Source organism: Macrobrachium nipponense, chromosome 1 (genome assembly GCF_015104395.2).
Source record: "Macrobrachium nipponense isolate FS-2020 chromosome 1, ASM1510439v2, whole genome shotgun sequence".
In the NCBI taxonomy this organism is placed as follows: Eukaryota; Metazoa; Arthropoda; class Malacostraca; order Decapoda; family Palaemonidae; genus Macrobrachium; species Macrobrachium nipponense.
In genome coordinates, this window is record NC_087200.1 from 140,476,812 (window position 1) to 140,491,285 (window position 14,474).

At 44.3% G+C, this 14,474-nt stretch overlaps 1 protein-coding gene across 1 annotated transcript; it reads right to left on the reverse strand.

Moving 5' to 3' along the window:
• Positions 1-3,271: 3,271 nt before the first annotated feature.
• LOC135218952 (uncharacterized) lies at positions 3,272-3,769 on the reverse strand. The gene has a single exon (XM_064255391.1). The coding sequence runs from the start codon at positions 3,767-3,769 to the stop codon at positions 3,272-3,274; it is 498 nt and encodes a 165-aa protein (XP_064111461.1).
• Between the last annotated feature and the right edge of the window lie 10,705 nt (positions 3,770-14,474).

The following is a 14,474-nucleotide window of genomic DNA, read 5'->3' on the forward strand; positions in this document are numbered from 1 at the left end:
TACACTGCGCACTTTTGTGTTGCGGGCTGTTATAGTGTAGGACCGCAAGAAAACCGCACGAAAGTGCACCAAAATCGCGCCGTGGTGGCTGGCGTGGGCTGTTAAAGTCGCATGGCGCTGCCAAGATTTTAAAACTTCAAATTTCTGTGTGGCATCTGGCAGCGTGATGAAGTCACGTGAAACCGTAAGCAGTGTGGCGTGGCGCTGCAACAAAAGAGGTAAGAACCTGCATGGTGCTGCACCACACCGGCTCGTACCTCCCGTGTGGGAGTGTTACAGTGCCGTGCGGTGCCCTTACAGCGCATTCATACACGATTAATAAATTGCACGCACATGTCACGGGGCGTGCGGCATGCGTTCTTCGACGTCTCCCTAGATTTATGGATGGAAGGTTGCCACGCATTCTGGGGAGGATAAAGGGGGGCCGAACAGACCACGGGTTCATCATTCGCGCTCTGACAGCCTGTCGACACTGATACCCAGCCACTGTCACCCAGCAACTCTCATCCAGCCACGCTCCAGCCACGTGACATGAAGATGCCTCTTTGCAAGACCACCCCCAGGCCTACCCAGTAGTCCCAGGACTTCCAGCTTGCACAACGGGAGGAGACGCCTGACCACGACCACGATGAAGAGCTGCCCATTGAGCCGACCCTATCACTTGTGGAAAACCCAGGACACTACAGGTCTGAGTGGTATCGTAGTGCAGCCGAAGAAATGATACCGCCCCAGTAAGAAGGACATACAAGACTACCTATTCATGCCAGGAGATCATCGTCGAATTCATCAATTCACACCCTACCTTGTACGACAAGCGGCACAGGCAATGGTCGAATCCGAGGAGGAAGGAGGAACTCTGTCATGAACTGGAAGCGAACTTCACCAATTGCACCTTCCAGCAAGTTCAGAAGTACTTCGAGGCTCGCTGTACCGACTTAGGGAAGATCGAGAAGAGGGAGTACAAGAGTGGGTCAGCTGAACAGAACAGGACACCACGGGAGGAGGAGGTGATGACTACGTGGGCATTCCTGGGAGGTCACATCGCCCACGAACCCACAGTAGCAAGCGAACGGTTCTCACCTGTATCGTCCCACAGAACCGATGCAGAGGATTCCTCCAGTGCCGACATGTTGGGCCTGTCAGTAGCTTCGATCCAGCAGAGGAGGCGGCTGAAGCAGAAGAGATCGACCAACTTGCCAGAGGAGCGAGAGCTATCCGCCGACACAGTTGAGTCAAGCGGAGGACTGCAGAGTCGACTGACCCAGACTATGACCAGCATCAACACACTGATGCCACAAGCACAGGACAATACCCATCGTGACATCACAGTATTCGTCCAGTACTTGACCCAACGGTTGGAGTACGTGCCTCAACGATACCAGAAGCCCTTCTTCAAGCAAGTTATCAGGCTTTGTCACAGTTTGGAGGGACCCAAAGAAGAGGATGCCACGACGAAAGAGGCCATGGCTCATGGGGGTTGTTCCCACTGGACGCCCCCAGGAGTTGAGAAAGAAACGCAGACAAAACCAGGAAATTCGACAGCTTTTGCACTGCAACAGATTCAGGGATCATCACACCAGTGGTTCTCATCTCAACCCCAACCTGTGTTCTTCTATGATCCCCTCCCTTAACAGCAGCCTCAGCAGCAGCAGTTCTCTCATCAGCAGGTCTACTTGACACAGGCGACACGGGTATCGACACCATCATTCTTCCCCCGTGGACGGTCGACACCACTGAACTTCTCTCCAAGACCTTCAACTTCTTCGCTGTCGCCACTAGTCAACAGTCTCTTGGCAGACTTGCGGCCCCCCTACCCCTGGCGCCAGTATTTCGACCCCAAAACATACTGCTGCAGAGGATCCCCCCACCTACGACTTGACCATCTCCCCAGGTGAAAAGGAGGACATTGACCCCGAATCAGTGGAGTGATAGTCAACAATGTGTAAATAAATAGAATGTTATTTTTTAAATAATAAATTATTTTTTAGTTATTTTCCTAATATTAAATGATTTTGTACATTTTATATCATTCATAATGTTTCTTTTTGTAATAAATATTTTGAAATACAGACTTGCATTTACATATTCCTTATTGATGCTTAATTTATATGTCATGACAATATATATGATGATATGATTGGGTGAAATGAAATTGAATAATGAAAAAACAGGGCCATAAAGAATAATAACATGAAGAAATCTAACAGGAAATCTAACATGGAATATGATATATGAAATAAATAGAACTCGGAAAATAACTTGAAATATAAAGTGAAATGTAACATGAAATAAATACGGCCATCAAATTATATAATAACATACAAGGTAAAGAACAATAATTAACATTGACTGGACGTAGTTTATTAACAGTGGAACAATGAAAAATCAGTAACGGACTAAAGACATATTGACCTCAGTTGATAATATATGATATTTGCAGTTGAAAATGTTATGATATAAACCAAGCCCTATTTTATTTTCTTACATTTTATGCTTTCGTGTTCATTTTCTTACAGTGTGCTTTTCTTGTTTTTTTACTTACACATCTATGCTTTTTCAGGTCATTTCTTACATTCTATGCTTTTCATGTTCATTTTCTTATATTCTTTGCTTTTCATGTTCATCTCTTACATTCTATGCTTTCATGTATTTTCTTATTTCTATGCTTTTCATGTTCATTTTTCTTACATTTATGCTTTTCATGTTCATTTCTTACTTTTTCTATGCTTTTCATGTTCATTTTCTTACATTCTATGCTTTTCATGTTCATTTTCGGGTTACTTTCTTGCTTTCATGGTTTCATTTTCTTACATTCTATGCTTTTCATGTTTGTTTAGTATAAGTATTTTTGTTATGTCCATCATTTGCTTCTCATTTGTCTCATTATTATGAATTATGTTATTATTACTTTCAGTTAATTATTTTCCAACATCATTTTTTATATGTACCAATCATCATTCCAATATTCTTTATTATATTAATATTGTTATAGTTTCTTAGGACAATACAAAAGTATGGGAGTATAAAACAATGAAAAATACATCATGATCTTTATTTACAATTATGTACATTGGTTGGGTTATGTTTTATTGCAGAGTACTTTGGGTCCTCTACTCATCAGTAGCTGGTCGTCCTCGAGGAAACACCATTTGCTCTTGCCACTCCACTGCGCTTGCATCCGATGAGTAGTACTGGGCCAGGTAATCTCTGACGGCCTTCGCTCGACGTGTGTTGTTTGGTCCCCTTCTTGCCATGAGTCGTTCCATGAGGTTCAGAGACTCCTGCCTCTAAGTGCCTGGTATGACGTTATGGTGTTGGTCCTCATGGTCGACGTCGGTGCCAGCACATGGGTAGCGTTGCAGTGCCAGGCTGTGACATATGCACACAAAGTTATCTTGCACACCTGTACATCCTGTTGCATCGTCGTCCCGAAGACTCGCCATCTCATCTGCAGCAGGCTGAATACGTTTTCTACCACACGACGAGCGCGAGAGAATCTGTAGCTGTATAGTCGTCTGGTGGGATCTTGTGATTGGTGGGAGTAGGGCTTCATCATCCATGACTTGAGAGTGAAGGCATCGTCGGCGACTATGTGGAAGGGGATGGGTTCGTCGTCGTTGGGCAGATTTCTGTCTTGTGGGAGTCCTGCTCGGTTGTTTGTGATAGCACTGGCCAGGTTGCACTTCTGCCAGGTTCCTCCATCCCCAGCACCTCCTTCTGCACCGACATCGATGAACAGGAACCTGTACTTTGCATCAGAGAAGGCCATGAGGACGATGCTGTGGAACTTCTTGTAATTGAAGTACAGTGATCCTCCACCTTTGGGTTTATTGATCGCAACGTGCTTCCCATCCAGGGCTCCCACACAATTGAAGTAGTTCCACTTTGTGGCGAATCATTTTCCTACGTCATTCCATTCTTCTGGTGTCATGGGGCACTTCATCACTTCTGGTTTGTATGTGTCAATAATGGCTTGGCAGACTAATGGGATAAACCGGCATATGGAACTCTTGGAGACTCTGAAGCTGTATTGGAGGCTTGTGTAGTCGTTCCTGCTAGCCAGGTGGCGGAGAGTGACCGCCAACTTGAGTCCCACCTCTTGTGCACGCCGCATTTTCGTGTCCTTCTTCTTCAAAATGGGCGTCAGCCTTTCGACCATCTCCTCGAACAATTCAGGGTAGATGCATAGAAAGTTCTTGTGTCCTTTGTGGTCCTCCTTGTTCAGTTCTTGTAGCAGCTGGTCGTAGTCTCCATGTAGTTGTCGCCGTGTCAACCACTCCCGAGCCCAATTCCACCCTGCCCTGCCGTCCTTTCTGTGTAATTGTGCAGGTGGCTGTGGCACTGTAGTACGTCTTCTCAACCCGCCAATGACCTGGACTGCACAGAGACACAGGACAGCTACCAAAAATCTCTGGGTCTCCTGGGGTGAGAGGCTGTTGAGGTCCATATTGCATGGTGGGTGGTGTGGAATGAAGGATGCGCTTGGTGCAGGCCATCTATATATACCCAAGGTTCATATCCGGCATGGTGCATGTGCAACAATCATGCACCGTTCCCCGTCGTGTCTCGTGCAGATGTGTGTGCACTCCGCAACAACACTGCAAGACACCCACAACACACCGCTACACAGAGTAACAAAGCCAGAAGAGCGTGTGCCCTGGCATAGCAACAACCACCATAACACCGCACCAAGGCTGTAACACTCTGCTAGACACCGCAACAACATGCCGTAACATGCCCGTAACACACCACACGGGTCCGTGCCACGCCGCCCAATAACGGTCATTTTTTCTCCCCACCGCGTCAATTTTCGTGCGGTTTCTTGCGGCCCCATGTGTAACAGCCCACAACACAAAAATGCGTTGGTGTAAACCTACATTAAGTGATCACTCCTCATCAGAAGCAACTAATTCGAGTCCACGTGACTATGAAAATATTCATTGGCCATCATTATCTTCATCATTATGAGATCCATATCCAACGATTGATTACCTATCATTGTTGTGATAAAACCAAAGACAGCAATAAATTCATCACCATTACATCAAACATCTACGAAGTACTTGTTGCATTAACGAATAACAAAACATTAAAGTACTATAACTGTCATCGTACTGTCCATATTTTAAACACCTTTCTGTCATTACAACAATTAATGAATCGTACACAACATGTAGTACATCATTACCAACCTAATACGTTGTTATAATTGCAAGGATTAAATAAAAACAAATTGATAATATCACCATACTATTAGTTTTTAAAGACTACTTATCATTATAATCAAAGAATCAATGCCAATGAGATCGTCATCATCACACGATCCACCTTCAAAGAATATTTGTAGTTCATCATACAATTCATATCTGTGTGGACTATATCAATCATCGCGTTCAGGAATAAAGGACAACTGGAATATCATTACAATCAGTCTAAAAAAAACCATCACTGTTGAAATGTAGCAAAAATTAGAACATATTTGTTATTTTTATCATACGATTCGTGTTATTATAATAATTCTGATTCCCTGAGAAGAAGCAATATAAGTAGCCAAGAAAGGAAGGAAAACATAGCTCAACTGTAAAAATATCATAAAAGAAAAAATTGAACTGAGTTTCTGTCCTCCACAGAAAACTACCAGTTTGTGTAAATACAGTACGTGATGCACAAATGATAAAATGCAAAACACGAATAATACGATGCAAATATGAACAGGACAAGCACAATATAAAGATTATGCAGTGAAGCTGCTGAGTAACAGAATAATATTACCGCCTAAAATAAATTTTTTTCCTTGGAACTGGAGTGGTGGTGGGTGGCCTTGAGATATATATATATATATATATTATATATATATATATATATATAATATATATATATATATATATATATATATATATATAGATATATTACTTACGGTATCCGACAAGAGGTAAGGGTAAGACAATTGCAGTTTGTATTTTAGTGTGGCAAAACGACTTATATTATATGCCTTATTTTTTTTCAAGAATTTTGAGATATATTTTGTCGTCGTCCTATCTTAACTTTTAAATTATAAGCAAAACCCTAGCTACAATTTCCATGACCAATTTTTACTTCATCGAAGACTATAACATTCGATAGTTACAAGAAGTTGGATATCGCTTTGTGGTACTATGTTCTAATAGTTGTTCTAATAGTAGTTGGTGGTAGTATCTATAGATTAAGTCAAACAGGTTGGACATTGCATGGGTAGGTGGTGAAAGGTTCCAAAGGAGTAGAAATTACCAACTTCCTCTTCGGTCTGCACATACCAGCGAAGAGGCTCACGTACCCAAGTATTTTATATTTGCTGAAATCCTTTGTGTGCGTACGCTCGTGTTTTATTTTTAAGAAATGAAGTACGCAGGAGACCCACAATGTAATTTCTGTCTGTATCAGCTCATGAACTCACTCCTGCGTCTAATTCGTATTATAGTTTGCTGTCAAGTGAAATTTATTGAGTGAAATGAACTTGACTTTATAGTTGACTTAAAACACACACACACACACACACAACACACACACATATATATATATATATATATATATATATATATATATATATATATATATATGTGTGTGTGTGTGTGTGTGTGTGTGTGTGTGTGTATATATATATATATATATATATATATATATATATATATATATATATATATATATATATATATATATAGTCTAGAGAATACATACGTTTTGTTTATCTAACAACATATATAAAATGTTGTAAAAGCAAAATAAAGAAAAATAAAAAAAAATAGAGAGAACCATTCTTTGAAGTTAGTGAAGTTACCAAGCCCTAACCGGGCCCCCGAAGCAAACTCATTGACGTCATTGTGGGTTTCCGGTTACCGCCAACGACTGTCTGGTGTTGATTCTGTAACATATGTTTTCAGTGTCCGTTTGTGGCTGGAATGGGATTGCGATATTACTCATAACACCTGCAGAGGTTTCCTGCTTGTGTTGCCCCTTTCATGCTCCAAAAGGTAACTTTGAATTATTATTAGGTAGTTTGACATTTCTTCTCCGACTTTGGTGCTGGGTCGTTGTTGATGCTTAGGCTATGCATAAGCGAAAGGGTAGCCTAGTGGTGTGGTTAAACTACCTATTTGTCGTTCTTAATGCGAACCATGTAGGGTAAGTGACCCATAGCGTCCACTTCCCGAAAAAGCTCTTGAATTTTGCCATTATTATTTCGTAATTTAGTAGAAAACACCTTGAGAGGGACGTAGAGGTCTCGGTGTGCTACCTAGCTAGATGGGCCACAACTTATGACTGATGCATTGCTAGGTATGGCAGCGAATTCAAGTACATTTTAGGTAGGGAAGGCGGCCGCATTCCAGGATCAGTGGCGACGCGCTCTTATAACCTATATTAGGTACAATTTTAACAGGCTAGGTTGTGTTTGATGTATTTTTAGCCTTTGGTGCGTTTTTATGCATTCCTCACGATCTCACATTTCCTTGTAACAAATTTGTGTCTGAGGGTCTGTCACATCACCTAGGGGAAACACCGCAGTGGACCCATCGACATCGGGTGGATCAGCCTTATTCACTCGCTATTTAATTGGTGAAACAAGAATAGAATTACATCTTTAAGCATATCATTCAAATGATTTTAGTTTCGTCAACATAGCTAGGTAATGTGAATTGTGAACGCGCCATACGAACCAAAATAAGCATGTGAAGTCTTGGTAATATATATTTTTAAGGCAGTTTTAAAATCCAATATGGCGTCAACCGGCTGAGGTGCCGTTCGTAACCGCCAAGAATCCAACATCTTTCCCGAGCCTTCCCAGCACTCACTAGAACAATGTTAGTGTATATATCTTACTCAAGATTGCGGTTGTAATCAGACAATAGGGGGAACAACCGATTGGGACTAGCAGATCTAGAGTCCACTGCGTGTGGATCCACCCTCCGAAAAAGTACTTAAACACGTCCTGACACGCTGACATGGGCACCAGTCACGAGTTGTTGGTGGTGACAGCAAGAGCTCGAGACCTCTACTCTCCTTTAGAGTAAGTATTTTCTCCAAAGTTGGAAATTGAGGTCATATTTTAAGATTAAACAGAGGTTAATGAAAGGCTGACTCTACGTAGTGGGCACATAACTCCATAATGCTTTCAAAATTTTTACTTACAATTCCGAATATTTAGAAAATTGATGCCATCTCGATGTTTTGCGGAGTCGCTTGTGTCAATAAACTTCCCATTCCGTATGCTAAATCCGCACACCACTTGTACCCATAGACGCTGTGGCACTTTCTTCACGACAGTCGTCACAATGACGCCAACCGCGGCACATCCAAGGAAACTATGATTTTTTTCAGTAGAAAGAAGAAGCCTGCACTAGCTAATCATTTAAATAAATGAATAAACAGCAGTATAAGGTCATGAATTGCATAAATTTTTTACATATTCATAATTATTAATTTGAAAATATTCGTTATTGAAAAAGTAAATAGCTTCCTGACTCAAATATCAACAGTTTTGCTGTGAACAGTACCTACAGCGTTGTTTGCGCTCTTTCTATTGGTTATCAGTGTTGCCAATTGGTATGTTTACCCTCCAAACTGGGTATAAAACTTACACAAAACCAGGGAAATAAGTGAAATTAGCATATCTATTTGTAGTATGTATACATATTAGAGCAATTTTATCATTAACTACATTGCTATGACAACTAGAATTCATGGAAAACAGTTTTTAAATGCACCGGCGTATGAGTGAAGCTCCACTAAATCGGCAACGATGATTTTGCTGTCGTCTGCTCATATCTACTTTAGAAATATCTGTAATTTTTCGGGGTTAATTTGGTTGCAAAAAAGGGATAATAGATATAAATTAAAAATAAAACATTGTTCCGATACGTAATACAAACCACCGGTCTTTTAACAATAGGAAGGTAACTAGCGGCAGTTGGAACGGTCGTAAGTTTCGAACAAGGGAGTTCGGTAGTTAACTGCTAGTCCGACAGTGCAAGCACCGCGCGACTGGGAGGTGAAGAACCACTTTTGCTTTAGGCCGCGTTGGCGGAGGATGTGTTCTTCATCGCTCTCTGCCCGCTTCATCGTCGTATGCTTAGGTTGTGTGTTGTTTCTTCAACTTGGTTTGTCAGTGTAGTGAAAGTGTATTGTAAGTACGTGACTTTCTTTATTACTTTTTATTACATTGATTATGGATTCTCGTGCAATGGAGCTATCCCCGCGGCCCCCCATCAGCCGCTGAGTTTGCCCTGGTGTGGAGGGCCGCAAGTGTGGGGTCTTTGCTCTTTCCCCGAGATAGATCCTCATGTCCTTTGTGCGGGGGCGTGAATGCTCTCGGGACCGAGGGTCACGTGACTAGGCTCGAATGCTTGGACAGCTCGCCTCACACAACCGAACGCAGTCAGTCGGCAGCTGTCGAAGCGTCCAAGTCCGTTACGAGCTACGCTGTGGACTTAGTTTGGTTGTTCCAGATCAATCATTACTTCGTCCTACAAGCTTGTTCCAGTACCCATACCATCGACACCCACCATGGAGTGTCGGTGTCCTATCCACTACGGAGACGGAGAGACTTCGCCGCAGTGGGGTACGAGACCGCGAGAGACTTCGCTGCAATGGGATACGAGAATGCGAGACACTTCGCTGCAGACAGATAGACCAGTATGGGTACTTGACATCACCGAAGATTGTGCGAGAAAGAGGGATAGGTCATCGCGACCAATTCCCTTCTTTCCCTCCGAGTAGGGGAACTGCATGGCTTTTCCTTCGACGTCAAGCATCCAGGGATGGGGATATGTGACGCCTTCTATTTCGTACGAACTTGGTAGCGAAGACTCAGAATCCTTCGGTCCCTGCCGATCGGTTCGAGTCTTTCACAATCCCCTCCCTAATGGACTTCACCGACATCGATGCGGATGAGATGCTGCTTTGTCCTGTGAGGGCGTTATGGCGCTATCTGAAGAGAACTCGGCACCTCAGGCCTGAGTGTCGATGCCTCTTCGTTAGCACCGGGATGACCAAGAAGAAGTATACAGGAACACTCTTTCTGGCTGCGTGAGGTGATCAGGAGGGCGTACGAAGCTGATGGTAGCGACGACATCCGTACCCTTCGTCCGAGAGCCCACGAAGTCAGAGATATTGGTCCTTCCTTGCGTTCCGCAAGAACTTCTCCGTGGCGCAGGTACTGAAGGCAGGGGTCTGGTCCAACCAGACCACCTGCACCTCCTTCTACCTTCAGGATATAGCCCACAGGTCCTTGGACACTTGTTCCTTAGGACCCGTGGTGGCTGCTCAACACGTTGTGTAGCTTACCCTCCCCAAGCACCCAAGCAGACAGAACATGCATCGCATCCTTGTGTGACTGCATGAAGGGATAGGTGAATGAGAATGTGACTGGCCTTCTCTCCCCATCTTTTTCTCTCTCTACCTGTGGGCAGAGGGACGCGGTCGTCACTACGCTGGATCAGGAGGCGATGCAGGTAAGCTACTGGACTGAGCCCCATCCTATCCCTTTCAGTAGGGATAGGAGCGATTATCCACCACTTCCCCCAACAAGGGGGGAAAGTGGAAGCCAACAAGAGACAACCCATGACTTCATATTGCCTCTTGCAATAGGAACAAGTTCTTGCTTGCTAGTTTTAAGAGGTACGCTTGTCTCCCTCTTATTACTTGGGTCCAGAGGTCTGACCATTGATCCTGCGGTACATACCCTAATCAATTGGGCAGAGGCTAGGATCCCTCCCTCTGCTCTTATGACCAGGGAGGGAATCCAAGGTTGGGTGAACACCCAGTCTGTTCTTAAGACTCAGATTCCTCCCACCAAGAGTGAGTCTTCCTATTGTTAAAGGACCGATGGTTGTATTATGTATCGGAACAAATGGCAATTTGTCAAAAATTGCATTTTTCCTAACTATACAAACCTGAGGTCCTTTACATATAGTCCCACCTCATGCCACCCCTCACTCTGCATTTTTCCTGGGCCTAAAGCAAAAGTGATTCTTCACCTCCCAGTCGCGCAGCGCATGCACTGTCGTACAAGCAGTTAACTACCGAACTCCCTTGTTCGAAGCTTACGACCGTTCCAGCTGCCAGCTAGTTACCTTCCTATTGTTAAAGGATCTCAGGTTTGTATAGTTAGGAAAAATGCAATTTTATGCATGACACTTACCTGGCAGGTTATATATATAGCTTATCCTCTTGTCGCACTGGCAGAAATTTCAAAACTCGCGGCAACCGCTAGTACACTGGTAGTTCAGGTGATTGCCACCCCGTTTTTCCCGTTTTGGCGTGGCGCTGGGTGCTTGGAACCATTCCCGTTTTCGTCAGATTTTCTCTGCCAGCCGAACCGGCAACATCGTTGAAGGTTCTCTGATAGAATTTCCTGCTCGTTGACTGACTTTTCGGATGTTTGGATATTGGTATCGTATTTGGAAAGTTAGCTTGGCAATCGCAATTGATATTTCGTTAGTATGTCTGATTCAGGTAGCAGTTTAGAGTTTAGTGTGAAAGAAGGGTGTAAAGTGAGACTGCCGAAATTATCGGTAGATCCCCATACTGTATGTAAGAAGTGTCGAGAGTTTGTGTACGTGGGAGAACAGGTGCAATGAATGTGAGAGTCTGAATGAGAAAGAGTGGAAGGCTCTTGTTAGGTATGTGGAAAGATTGGAAAAAGATCGGGTGAGAAGATCAGTGTCTAGAAGTGAGAGATCTGGATCTTCGGGTAAACCTTTGAATGAATCTATTTCTGTTTCTTCTTCTGCAGCTCATTCTACATGTAGATTTAGTAGCACCTTCCCCTCAGGTTTCTCCTGCCCCCAACGTTGCCTGTATCTGAGGACACTACTGATCCGCAGATTGTGAAAGTGTTCGCTGCCCTTGCTTCTATGGGTGATCAGGATCAAGCGTTTAACGGATAAAGTGGAAGTGTTAATGTTGGTGACAGTGTTGTGGAGGGGGCGCCTGATCGTCCCTCTCGTGCTCCTAAGACCTAGACCTCTGTCAAGCTCCCAGACCCAAGGGAGAAGGCATGTCGACAGTCGAAGGGAGGCGAGAGGGGTTTTAGCACGATCAGTCGTCCCTTCAGCAGTCCTGTTGTTACGTCCAGGATGCAGCAGTACGCAGAGAAAAGGCGTTAACCTGGGAAGTGCTTTTTATTTCTCAGATAGCTCTGCTTCAGGAAGGAATAGACGCTTTTGGAAGAATCGCGTCCTCTCAAGAGATCATACATGCCGACCTCGTCCCAGGATTAAAGGGTCTACGCGCAAGAGGGGTGGAGTAGCCCTGAGAATTTTTCGTCAGAAGATGAGGACGCAATCCCTATCAAAAGGAAGAGGATTTCTCGTCCTTTAGAAGTTGCTAACCGTGCGATGGTCGGTTTTTCTCCTAGTAGAGAACCTCCACTTCGTAGACGTCAGGATCGCTCTCCTCTTCGTATCAGCCCAGTGCGTCCTCGTTCTCCTCCTTCTCATGAGTCTCGTCAGGAAGCGGAGACTAAGGAAGTTTTGCGAGATATGCAGGAGAAATTAGCCGTCTTGTTAAGTCCTGGGAAAGGACCGAACACGTCTTTTAGGCGTAAGGACGCTCTCTTCCGTTAAGTCCTCCAAGAGGACGCAGGATAAGCCGTTGCCATCCTCTTTCTCAGGTGGCATTCTCTCGTAATCCAGGACGCAGTGTGCTTTAGGAGGGACGTTTCTCCAACACCGCAGAGCAAGAGGAAGAGTGATGGACGCATGGTGTACGCAGCTCTTGCAGTGGATGCAGGACGCAGGCGGCAGCACGCTGAACCTTCTTCATCCCGACAAGACGGGGAAGGTTTTTGTAAGGACGCAGTATCACATTCGCTCTCCAGGCAAGCTTTGGAAAAGGATCCCTCGACTGATTTTCATCAAGATCTTGAATTCCAGGATATTTCTTCAGCGGAGGAAGACTTAGCTGATTTTTCGGAAGAGGACAAGAATGTAGAAGCTCCTTCCTCGGATTATAAGAGGCTAACTGAGTGCCTCCTTTCGTTGTTTGAAGGAGACTTTCAACCGTCAGCTCCGTTATCTCCTCTTTCTCAGTTCTCGAGGACTAAAGCTCCCAAGAAGTCTTCTTTCTTGAAAATGACGCTGTCGATCACAGCTAAGAAAGCCCTTCAACGCATCAATGAATGGTTAAAGGAGAAGAGAGAAGCGGGGAAGACTTCATTCGCTTTCCCTCCAGCCAAGTTGGCTTCGAAGTCTGGTGTGTGGTACGCTACGGGGGAAAGTCTTGGCCTGGGAGTTCCTGCCTCCTCCCAGGGGGACTTTTCTAATATTGTGGATAGCTCTCGTAGGCATGCCTTACACGCAGCCAAGGTGTGGTGGACTTCATCAGAGTTCGATCATTTGCTGAAGGGCATTTATCGAACTTTTGAAGTCTTTAATTTCCTCGATTGGTCGTTGGGGGCTTTGGCTCGCACTCTGGAGATGGAGGAACCTTCGGATTTAGATTTGCCCAGAAGTATTATGTCCTGTATGGACAAAGCCTTGAGAGATGGAGCTAATGAGCTTTCTTCACTTTTTACGGCAGGTGTGCTGAAGAAAAGGTCTGTTGTGCTCGTTCACTACTAAGGGAGTCTCAAACGCGCAAAAGTCGGAGTTGATGTTCTCCCCACTTTCAGGACAACTTTTTCCTTTTAACCCAACGGAAATTATTAAGGATATCGCTCTTTCGCTTACTCAGAAGGCTACCCAGGACCTTCTGACTTCTTCAGTGAGGAAGTATTTGCCGACCAAGGTGGTAAAGAAGACACCGAAGGAATCAAGAACAACCCAACAGCCCTTTCGGGGTAAGACCTTTTCCCGACCCGCCTTTAGAGGTAAAAGAGTTCCTGCCAAGAGAGGTTCGAAAACCTCAACCTAGCAATGAGTGGAAGTCCTCCAGACGTGTGTTGGGGCCAGACTTTTAGACTTTTGGGAAGGCTGGCAAAGCAGGGGAGTGGATCCTTGGTCCGTAAATGTAGCGAAGGAAGGTTACAAGATCCCCTTCCTGAAGAAACCACATCTCGCTACATCCCGTGAGCCCTAGGGGCTCATTACATCGATTTAGAGAAGAGAGAGGCTCTATGGCATCAAGTTGTCACCATGTTAGAGAAAGGAGCCATAGAACCTGTTTTTGGATCACGCTTCTCCAGGATTTTACAACCAACTTTTCCTGGTACCGAAGTCTTCAGGAGGTTGGAGGCCAGTATTGGACGTAAGTCATCTAAACTTGTTCGTAGAAAAGACCAAGTTTAAGATGGAAACGAATTGATTCAGTGCTGGCAGCGGTACGTCCGGGGACTGGATTGTGACTTGGACCTTCAGGATGTGTATTTTCATATTCCGATTCATCCAAGGTCCAGAAAATATTTAAGATTCGTGATCCAGGACAAGATATATCAATTCAGAGCCCTTTGCTTTGGGCTTTGCACGGCCCCTCAGGTGTTTACAAGGATGATGGCGAACGTG